The sequence below is a fragment of the Nicotiana attenuata genome, unplaced genomic scaffold (assembly GCF_001879085.1).
Source record: "Nicotiana attenuata strain UT unplaced genomic scaffold, NIATTr2, whole genome shotgun sequence".
Classification (NCBI taxonomy): Eukaryota; Viridiplantae; Streptophyta; class Magnoliopsida; order Solanales; family Solanaceae; genus Nicotiana; species Nicotiana attenuata.
The window spans coordinates 371,639-383,271 of NW_017670616.1; the positions used below are offsets into that span (position 1 = coordinate 371,639).

The 11,633-nt window shown below is 38.6% G+C and overlaps 1 protein-coding gene across 1 annotated transcript; it reads right to left on the minus strand.

Annotated features, from left to right (window-relative positions):
* Window positions 1–572: 572 nt before the first annotated feature.
* Window positions 573–6,110, minus strand: LOC109241557 (protein SCO1 homolog 1, mitochondrial). Its single transcript, XM_019408307.1, has 7 exons — window positions 5,878–6,110; window positions 5,501–5,683; window positions 4,456–4,546; window positions 3,230–3,442; window positions 2,060–2,149; window positions 1,827–1,959; window positions 573–978 (listed from the first exon to the last, which is right to left on the minus strand). Exons 1-7 carry the CDS (start codon window positions 6,007–6,009, stop codon window positions 861–863), a joined length of 960 nt encoding a protein of 319 aa, XP_019263852.1. The 5' UTR covers window positions 6,010–6,110; the 3' UTR covers window positions 573–860.
* Window positions 6,111–11,633: the final 5,523 nt, after the last annotated feature.

Here is an 11,633-nt window from a genome sequence, read left to right on the forward strand (position 1 = left end):
AGGATATGGTCCGGGCTTTCGAAGTCCCCGCACTATAGAGTGAAAGGAAAAAGGTAAAGATTACCATTAAAGCAACCCAAGAATTACTATATCGATATGAATTATGCTCGTAATATTCGAGTTAAGTGCACATCAAGAATTCTAACTCTTCTACAAACAAAAGCATTCGATTTAAGTAGAGAAGGATGTATGTTAAGCTCATTATCCACCGAGTTTTGAACGCTTTGTATTTAAGTAGAGAAAGGTATCGACATGAGTGCATTATCCACCAAGTTTCAAACTGTGCGCCAACTAGCCTCGAGCATTCTCGATTATCAAAAACAAAGTATAGTAAATTACCTTTTTCTTTCCAAGAAATAGAGTAATACGTTTCTTACTCAACAATTTATCAGAGAACTTCCTCATTTCATTGTATCATAATATTTCATATCCTTGCATTTAGGGGGGAAAGTTGACAAGTAATCATAAGCATTTGTATTTCAGACGCAAGTATAAACACAGAGCTCAAGGAATCAACCAGATTGGACAAATCATTCCCGCTGCAGAAAGATAACTTCTTGTGAACTGCAAAATGAATGGTAAAATTCAACCTTATATTATTGAAGACAACAACGTTTACTTAGTTGCCAAGGTTTAATGTCAGTAATACTGTAACGAATACCATTCCTATTTCAGGATTGCAGTATACCATCAAACTGCAACAGTTTTCTTCAAATTCTGAAGTTGAATGTTCATTTTTTTCAAGTATCATATAGTAAGCTTTAAAGTAACTCAAAATCTCTCTGATGTATTCACGACAAATATTCCGCTAAATGCAATACTTAATGCTCAAGCAACAGCGTAGACCCTTCCGCGAGTATTTATGCCTTGACTCGCTTGTATTGCTTTATCTCATTAATTATGCCATCAGTAAGCATGTCGACGTCGTTATTCTTTCCGAAAAACTTCACAAATTCCATCTTAGGATCCATAAGATACCTGCACATTGTAATATCATTCTCATCAAAATTCATGTGTTAAAGTAACATAACCTTTTCAATGGAAGAATAATCCAAAACATTTTAGAGAGATAACATTAAGCATTCAAGATTTAGGAGAGATGGCTAATCTTAAAGCATGCTCAATCTGTATGACCTAAGCAGATAAGGAGAAGAAAAAATATTTGCCACTAAACAGAAATGCAAATTACCATCAAAAGAGTTTAAGGTACGTCTCTTAGTAGTTTGGAGTACTTGATGACTAGACCGAGTATTTTGTATTTTTTATTAAACCAATTTCATCATTTAAGAACTGGTTTTTGGTTAATATGTGAAATATAGGTAGTTTTCGTGAATTAATGACCAAAAATGATTCCAAGCAACTTATAATTTGTTAGTCAATTAGAACTACTAATTCATTAGTCAATCATGTTCTAGTCATTTATCCAAAGGGCAAGATCGGTTTAGTTAATAAAACACCACACACATTATGATAAATGATAAAATTTGGGCGTAAATCGCTCTCTAACAAAGGCGATTCCATACCCAAGGCTTGAACCTGAGACCATTGGTTAAGGATGAAGCAGTACTTATCACTCCACCATAAGATCTTTCATCAGTAAATATCCAACTCCATGAGACTTTGTTCATGCACAAGTGCACTCTTGACGTGATCAAATGGCTATTAGGTAGCTAAAACCACTATTTAAGTAATGTTTTTCAGATTGATGATACATGACGGAAAAAAAATCAACGTGTGCTTCTATTGATAAAGGTTGTAGATATTGAAACTGAGAGGCAATTAAAACAGACAGGTGGCAATCACAGCTAGGATCAAGTAACACATACATGACTATTGAGTGATCAACAAGGTAATCTGAGCCTTCTTCTTCTGTCTTCATATAGTAAACCCGATAAGCACGCGCCGTTTTCTTTATCTCTTCTGGGGTACCAGTGAGGCCAATCAAGTTTGGGTGAAACTCTAAACATTGAGTACAAAATTGTCAGTTGCAGCATTACACGTATATTTACAAGTATGTCTAACAATGCACGAGATATAATCAGTTCAACCAGGAACGTACCTTTAACATATTCACGTACTTGCTCAACCGTATCTCTTTCAGGATCAACTGAGATAAACACAGGTATTACTTGAATTCCTGACTTCTCCTCTGCATATTGAGTATATTTACGAATTAGGAGATTAACATATCTCTATATGCTTAAAATTAAAAGGAAAAAGACATCATGACAGCTAAACACTACTCCCCCCGTCCCAATTTATGTGATGCACTTTCCTTTTTAATTTGTGCCTTTCTATATTTTTTTTTTGATTTGCACCGGGTGTCCGAGTCTCTAAGAGCCCCGACTAATCCCGGGGGTGCACAAGCCCTCGGCAAGGAGTTTCCCGCAAGTGCACCACGGTTAATTCAGGTTTTACCCCGTCCGATGGCCCTCAGAAATTGTTTGCACCCAGTGGGTTTCGAACTTGAGACCTTGAAAGGGAGCAAACCCCAAGGCTCAAGTCTATTGCCACCAGGCCAACCCCTGAGGGTTTTGTGCCTTTCTATATTTAGAAACAATTTAACTTTAAACTTCCTATTTTACCCTTAATGAGATGATTTATAGCCACAAAAATTACTGACTTGTTTTAGACCACAAGCTTCAAAAGTCTTTCTTTACAATCAAAGTGTATCACATAAGAGAGTATAAATTAATGGGCTTTTCACTCACAACAAAAAAATTGGAACTATACAGCCACTAGTTGCCTTTTTGATTTGTTAAAATAGTCAGTAGCTGCGGCATTGTAGTCTGCTACGACATTAGCTTACATTTTCTCCCGTAGGTAGCAGAATGAACATCTCCTTTAGGAGATAAAACCACGTTGAACATTTTCATGCACAACATGAAATTACAATTGAAGCAAGGAAAAAGTTTAATTGTTTGAGTTCATTCAATTCATGCTCATAGTTCACACGGTACTTATTATGCACGATCAGCTTTTCTTCACTGAATCAACATTTGGCAATCAGAAGGTCTTTATAGTTCTGTTATTATTACCTCCCTTTGACCAAACAAATTGGGAATCAAGACTGGATTAAAACTTGGAAAATCAGACATTAACTTGAAAGGCGAGAGGAAGAACAAATATAAGACAGTAAGAAAAAAATGTGGTTGACGAAATGACCAATCACAATAATCAGGTGAAACTTCATCGACTTTGGGCACAGAACTATAATGAAAAGGCTTACTAATTTTATCAACTGCAGCAGCGAGTTTTTGTAGCTCATCTGGGCATATATCTGGACAGTGAGTGAAACCAAAATATACAACTGTCCACTTGCCAAAGAAGTCTTTCTCAGTTACTGGTTTTCCGTTATGGTCAATGAGATTAAATGGACCACCAATGGCTGCTTTTCCCGCAGAAGGTCCTTGCTTTACAGAAGTTGAGGCAGTGGTGATATCTGTAACAAGTAACAAGCTTAATAAGCAAACTAGAACGGTAGGAAATTAGAGAGCAAGAACACATATTGAAGCCTAAGATCTTACTATCTGCAAAATTTAGTAAGGCAAACTTAAAGCTCCTTGAACAAAAGGAACAAAAGGGAAGGGTAAAATATTGGTCTTTAAGTTTATTTGGATAATCATAAAAAGAATCTTATCAATACAGAGGAAGAAAAATATTACTAGTAAATACAAATTTATGTTGTTGGAAGTAAGATGAAGTACCTCATGTGATCTTTTCCACCTAAAACCCCAAAATTTCATAAAATCAGTATCTAAACCTCAGTGGTTTGTTCCATTAATCGGAGACACTTTTGTGTGTAAGTAACCGTAAGAAGAAAACTATGGTGATAGTTTCAATAAATTTAAAACGGAAGGCCATTTAACAGTATTTTAGTGATACCATCACAGTACCACCCTATTGAAAATGCACGCACTTACCCTACCAAACGAAGAGAAAGGAAAAACCACACCACCATATTTCTATGCAAAACCTAACTTCCTGAATAACACTTTCTAGCATGTGTTTTTTTCCCTTCTAAAAAGGGCACAAGAATTCAGTAGTGAACCAACAAACAAGCATAATCAGAGGTTTAGCAGTAGAAACACTCATATAAATGATATGGGTAGATTCCAAAGAAACATGCAGAAAAGGAACATGCTGAAGTTGATTTTTGATATCCATTCTGCAATTACGGACTCTGCATTCTAACGTATCTGCCTGCGCGCACACACACACAACCATTGTAGCACTATACTCAGAGTCAGGCAGTGCTACAACCTGAAAACCTAAATGCATACATATTGACAGGTAACTAGCAGCCTAATCAGACACGTAGTGTTATAAATATTAATCCTCCTCCATGGTGCCTTCAAACCCGAAGTCTAATCAACAAAAAAAACAAGGGTTTATGTGATTAGCAAACCACAGTTTCTTTTCCTAAAACTAATACAACTCACCATAGTAATCTACCTTCAATATGCCGTTTCTTTTCCCTGTCATAATAGTAAACCAATCCTGCTCCAGTGCAAATAAGCAGAAAGAAGCTCATCCATGAAACAGGCTGCATATGTCAATTAATTACTTATCAATTGCAGGCTCTACGAAACAACGAAAATGAAAAAAATTTACACCCTACTATAAACAGATGATGTTGTGTTAGCATTCATAGTATTTTCCGTCAAGAATGCAGCTACTCCAAAGCAGAACAGAAAAATTGGGACTCAATCACACAAATTAAGCAAACAGCTTATACCAGAGCTACAAGCTCAATACCCACTTAATTCCAGCAAATAAAAGCAGCTCCATATGATCAAATCTACCTTTTACTAGAACATACACATAAATGTAGCCGTACTATAAACAGTTGAAGTTGCATAAGCAGTCGTACTATATTTTTTCATAAAAAATGCAGCTATTCAAAAGCAGAACAGAAAATTCGAAACTATTGATCCTACAAATTAAGCAAAAAACTCTGCAGCTTATACCTGAGCTACAGCTCAATATAAATACAGGAAAAAAATAGCAGCTCCATATGATTAAATATACTTTTTACTAAAAGATACACATAAATGTACTCCCGATGCACGTATTAGGCAGCAGGTTTTCACAACACACTATCTTCGACCAGCTATACATACATAAATTACATGCATATACTGACAACTTCTATTCAAAAAATCATTTTGATACTAATTTCGAATATTTTATATCAATACTAAATTTGCACCCACTGTCAGCGTAGGAGTAGTGGCAGAGGGTCAACATTTAAGGTTCTTAGCATTGAACCTTTATATTTTTAAAGTTACGGGTTCAGACCTACTATTTATAACAGTTTTAGTGAATTATATATTTCGCGTTTTGAAAATATTGAGTTCGGTTGAACCAGGTACTATAAGGCTGCATCCGCCTCTGAGTAGTGGATGCAGTCACATTCCACACCACTGACTTAAAATCCTGAATCTGCCTCTACAAATGCAGTATATCAACCAGTGAATAAAAAAAGAAAGAAACTTACACTGCCCCGAATAGGCTTTCCCTGTTCAGAAGTCTTCTGAGAACCACCAGAACTTTCACTCTTCCCAGAATTAGCTCCAGAGGAGGATCCACTGGACCCAGAACTTGATTGATTCACAGAATTGGAGGTGCAAAGAAACCTGTAATAATTCAGTCCACTCTCCAATCGACCCGAACGCATAGCCTGTAATCCAAGAATCCCCAACCCCACCAAAAAAAGATAAAAATTTTCAGCCCCATTCATCAGAAACTAGAAAAAACTAAAACTTAAAAGTATAAAAACGAAGACAAACCAAAGATACCTAAATTTTAAACAAAAAAAGATCGCTATGAGATTAGAAAAAAGTTGAAAACTTTGAGTATAAAATGAAGACTTACCAATGGAGAAAGGGGTAGGGGTTTGGTGTGGGGGAGAGTTTTTGAAAGGCTGTGAAATGAAGGTTTTGTTGAACAAATGGAGTGATACAGAAAATAGCGAATTTGTTGATTTCTTGATATTGCTTTCGCCATTGCTATGTTAATTGTTGTGAGAAATCACAGAGTGAGAGATTGTTGAATCTTGGAAAGAGGTCAAAAACCCTACCAAAACCACAGAACAGATTTTCTTTTTCTCTTTATTTTCCTACTTTATTTTATTTACATATATTTTATTTCTTCTTATTTGTCCCTTTAAAAAAAAACATTTTTTTTACATCTTTTTGTTGTTGCAAACGAGTGTATGTTCATGCCCAACTTTTATATGGGTGGTTCTTGAATCTAATTTTGTGTGTATACATATCATTAATGCGTTTAAATTTATTGTGAAAGGTAATTTATTTTATTTTCTATGTTATTAGTATCACTTTTTATGAACATTTTATATTTTATCTTTTAGGTGGCTCGACATCTATAAATATATTTGCAGAGTATAAAAGTTAAAACTTTATAATAAATAATTAAAAGCTATTTTTGTTTGACTCAAAAGTTGTTTAACACTTTTTAAGCAAATCAATCAATATAGATGAAGGGGTAAATCATAATCGAAGATAATAAACCCTAGGATGATCTTGGCAATTGGTTCAGATAACAATAATATAAATCGGAGAGAGGGAGAAGGCGATAATCTTCAAGAGATAAGAGAGAGAGAATGTTAGAGAGATAAGAGAGCCAGAGAGTCTGTATTTCCAATAATGAATCCCCCCCATTTACAAGGCTCGGGCCCCCCTTTATATAATAGAGGATCCTTACTTAAATATTAAAAGACAGAAATAAAGTACATGCTATAGAGGGGCCGACGTGATCATGAAGTCGTCCCTCTTATTATTCCTAAGTCGTCCTCCTAGCCGGACTCACATATATTCGGTCGGTCGTGCTGGCTTAGGGACGTGGTCGGTCAAATTCGACCCCATACAGTTAGTCCCTCTGCTCATCGGGGTCGCAGCGAGATGCGTCCTCGATGGGCGGAATCGGTACCTCCGTTCTGGGAGAGTTTGACTTTGTCAAAGAATTGTGGCGTGACAGGCAAGAGACAGTAATCATGACTGTCAGAGCGTCGAAGCGAAACGCCTTTCCCCGTGTGATGTCAGCGTTCGTATGTGTCATCATTGCGCGTAATCTCGAGGCAGGAAATCAGAAGCTTTTGGTGCTTGGTTTCCCGCGCTGATTCGACGTCTGCCTCTTCGATTCTGGCGCCACCCAACCCTATAAATAGGAGAAGGGTTTAACCTGATTCAAACTTTGGTCATTTGTAAGAACATTCCAACCCTTCAGTGTATATTTTCACATTCTGGTGCATTTTCCTTCGATCGAAAATTTCCTTTTTCTTTGTTGGGTTGTGCACAACTTTTTCTTCACCGAGATCATGCCTAAACCTCGCCGAAGCGACGAGAGGGTCCCGGCGGCTGCCCCATTGAACGTGCCGCCACCTTCTGATGGTGGAGAGGTAGAGGAGGAAGAGGACATCAGTCCTCTTACTGTGGAAGCATTATTGCCAAAGCATACCTTATCTCGAAGTGATTTCAGTAAGGACTCTCCCATTCTGGCTCCAGAGTTTTCCGAGTCGTTACAGAATCACTTGGATGACCTCCGCGTGAAATACGGCATACCTGCCCACGTAGAGATGGTTTCGGCGGTGAGGGATCACGCGGATGTTCATAGGCCAGGGTATTGTACCTTTTATGAATACCCCTTTTCGATTGGTTACAACCTCCCTCTTTTCCCTTTGGCGGAGGAGTTCTGGCGGTTCTATAATGTGTGTCCGGCTCAACTTACACCGTATACTCTGAAGGTGCTTTGGCTGCTGACCAAGTACGCGGAGTTGGCCGGATATGAAGTCATGATCCATCACCTCCTACAACTGTTCAGTGCTTGCTATCTAAGAGGGACCATGGTGCATTTGAGAGACCGTAGTACGAAAGGATTGGTGGTCAAAACCGACGACCGAGCGAGTCGTGGGTTCTGGCGCAAATATTTTTTCATTAGGACTGAGCACGTGGTCTCTAATCCTGCCGGATTGCCAGAGAGGTGGAACTCGAAACGTAAGTATTTGCAGTTTGTCAAATTCCGTGTTACCCGTGACTGTAGCAATTTTAACCTTTGTATTGCAGCTATGGCTCATCCGCCCCGGCCTGTTGCCAACCTTAGGAAATGGGTTGCTGGCTTGCTTCCCTACGCGGAAGAGACCCGCACTTGGCCTGCCTTCATGCAGCGTTATGGCCCCAAAGTCTCTTCAGGTAGATTTCCGATTTTTGCTTTGTAAATTCTGCAACCTTGCTCACTTATTTTTATGGCGACAGGTCGAGGCGCTTCTAGGAAGAGGGCGCCAGTCCCGGCTCTCAAGCGATCCGACGTTGCCTCGGACGCTCATGATATACTGATCGAGTCTGTCCGAGAGGATCTCCCTCCAGCTCCTTTACAGGGGGCTACATCTACGACCATGGTTATGTGGGAGTCGGCACCGCTGGCGCCGGCTCTGCAACCCGTGGATGAACGCTCCCATGGCGAGGAATTGTTAGAAAGAAAATGGAGGAGGCTCGAGAAGGGCAAGGGGGTGGCCACCGAAGCCGAAGGAAGTGAGGTGCCTGTCGACGCCCCCTTTTTCCTCGCGGTATCGGGTTCACGGCATTCGGGAGGACAACTCTATTCCTTTGCGAGAATTGGGTTTTTGGAGTTTGAAGAGTCGCCACCTAATGATTATAGTGCATTAGGACACTTTAAGGAAGAATTTGAGATGAAGAACCAGAGTTTGGGTAAGGGCTAGAAATTATCTCGAGGGGAAGGTGTTAGGCACCCCTCAAGATCCACTAGTGTGGTTCTCGGCCATGCTATAATTGTGACTTTGAATGCAAACAAACAAGTAAACAAGCAAGCATTGCAAATACGAGAAAATTATTACAAATAAGGAGCACAACAGGTTAAAAAAAGTGCTGAATTTTAGGGAAGGAGCAGTCTAGTTAAAAGTGCAAGTAGGAAGAAGTCAAGTACTTAGTGCGAACAATCTGAAAATTATGTGAAAAACAGAAGTCAAAAGTGCAACAGCTTTTTAAGATTCAGAAAATTGTTAAACTAATAAAGAGGGAGGGGGTTCCTAGGTTTATATATTACATGGATCATTCGCACAACACTGATACTCAATTGTACGCATAGTGTTATCGTGTAATCATCATCTCCATGTCTACCCTTTCCCACCCCGTTAAGGTATTGGAGCGCGAAATGGTATCGTTTGCCTATTATATGCTATTACCCGTCCCAAGCTATCAGTCCCGGGGCATTAGGACTTCTAATCCTAAAAGGGGAAGAAAGGGATGGGGGCCTTTATGGAGTTTAAAGGACAAAAATTCTAATCGACATTCAAAAACAAGTAACAAGTAGGGGGAATGAACAGACAAACAGGTAAGGCTCACATAAACCCCGTAAATCAGATAACATCTAGTTTAGCATGCCTTTACACATACTGGTTTGGTCTTTAAAATTAAAAATTAAGCAGCGAGCGGACTGGTTCGATACATACGTTTAGACAGGAAACCCACATTAGGCAACTTGGATCTAATTGTCAGAACTTAAGGTATTTTAAGCGGGTGATTTAGAAAGTACTGGTTCTAGAAAAGTAGTCTAATGCCGGAAAGTACAGACTGCAGTCAGTTTAGAAATAAGTTTTAAGAGAATCAAGAGTATAAACCATAAAAGGAGTTCCAGAGTCAGAAATACTTAAGGAAAGAGTAAACTGCAGAACTGTTTTAAAGACAATTTCAGGAAGACCAAAACTTAGTTGAAAATGTTTAGGCAGAATTTTAGAAAGAAACCATTTCAGAAGAGGTGCTGATTTGAAGAACTCAAATGTATACTGATTCAAAAGAGTTTTGTCAAAAGATTGAGGCTGAAAACATTAAGACATTAGAGACCAGTTAACAGATTGTTATTGCTTAAGAAGAATTGGACGAACTTGATGCGGAATCCTATGATATCTATATCTGATTAAAAAGTCTGTTAAGAACTGGTAAGAAGAGGTAGTTATTTAATTACCCTACAGTTTGCCTAATGCATACGCATTCCCTATAGGCATGATTTCTATATGCACTGATTACATGAACGTTAAGGTCTTATAGGCAGGATTTCTAGATGACTTATATCATAATTAAACGTTAAACCCTATAGGCATGGTATCTAGGTGACTTGAATCAGAAACATCGAACCATCTTATGTGCAGTATTTCTAGTGAAAAAATTAAAGTCCTAAAGTCATGATATCTTACCCTTTATTGATGCAAGAAAGTATAACCCCTCCCACACCCTTTTACTAGATTCCCCGAGTTCTATACAAGTTATTACAACCCAATGAATCAACTGAAATAATAAAAATACATCAAAAACTAACAGCTAGATCCAAGCAGCCTAATTCAAATCTTAATGTCCAATAATATGTATTTAACCAACTCCGGGGTCCAGATCTCCAAAGCCTTCTCATTATCCAGGGTGTTTCAAAGTTTCAAGGAACCTCAGGGATTCCAGGCATTAATTACACCCAGGATGCCATTATGAACAGGATGGTGCAGTGTGGAATAGCCAGCTCTCAGGCATCCAAGTTCAGAGGGAGCTCAGGGGTCCCAAAGCATGGCTTGCAAGAGAGGGGCAGAACTTATAGCTAGGATTAAGTGCAAAGTGAAAGGGAATTAAGGGGCCATGACAAGTGGTGGTCATACCTAGCCATAAGGCAGGCTGGCACACCCCTGACCACTTGCTAGATGGACAAGTTAGGAGCAGACCTTTTGATGGTCAGACAAAGGTCTGGATAGTGATTAGGACACTATCAGACCTAAGTCAAGGCTCAAGCACATAATGGGGAGAATGGGAAGTGGGAATTGATTGAGTTAAGGAGTTCAATGAACCCAGTTCAGGATCATAAACAACAATATTGGGGTGCTGCTATGCCCTGAACAATAAACTCACATACAAAGGGGTAAAGGGTAAAGGGGATTCACAGAGTATCAAATTCATGACAAACAATTGATTACACACATAACTTAAATACAGAAATATAAAGGAGAGGGAAACAAATATCAACTAAAGGAAATAGGCAGAATTAAACACATTGTTGTTGAGGCATGTAAACTAACTGAGACATACCAGTAGAGAAGCAAAAGAAGTGCGGAAGAAAGTAAAGTAAACACAGTCCACAACAGCACAAGTATCAAAAGAGAGAGTTTTAAGTGAAATTGAATTGTGAACTCAGATGGTGTTCTGTGTTCGTGTGTGTAGGAAAAGTCTGTGAAAAGCCTCTGTAAAACTCCCCTTTAGTGCAAAAGGGCAGGCCCTTTTATAGTGCAGAAGATGAGTAAGAAAAAGGTAAGAGAATAGTTTTGAAATCAATCACAAGCTATTTCCCTTTGGTTAAGGGATTTGATTCAAACGGGCAAAAATAAATAAGGAAAGGATTCGTTTTAAAAATCTTTTCTAAAGCAGTGTAATAGGGACAAATACACAACAGTTTATTTAAGGAAATAGTATAGTAGCACACGGTTTGGGCAGAACAAGGAAAGACAATCAATCAACAGCCAGTAAAATCAGGGTTCGAATCTTAGTGTGAATGAATCCAACCAGAAAAGATGAGAAGGGGTTTAAATTAAAGAAAATCAACAGTACAAAACCGTTTAAAAGGAA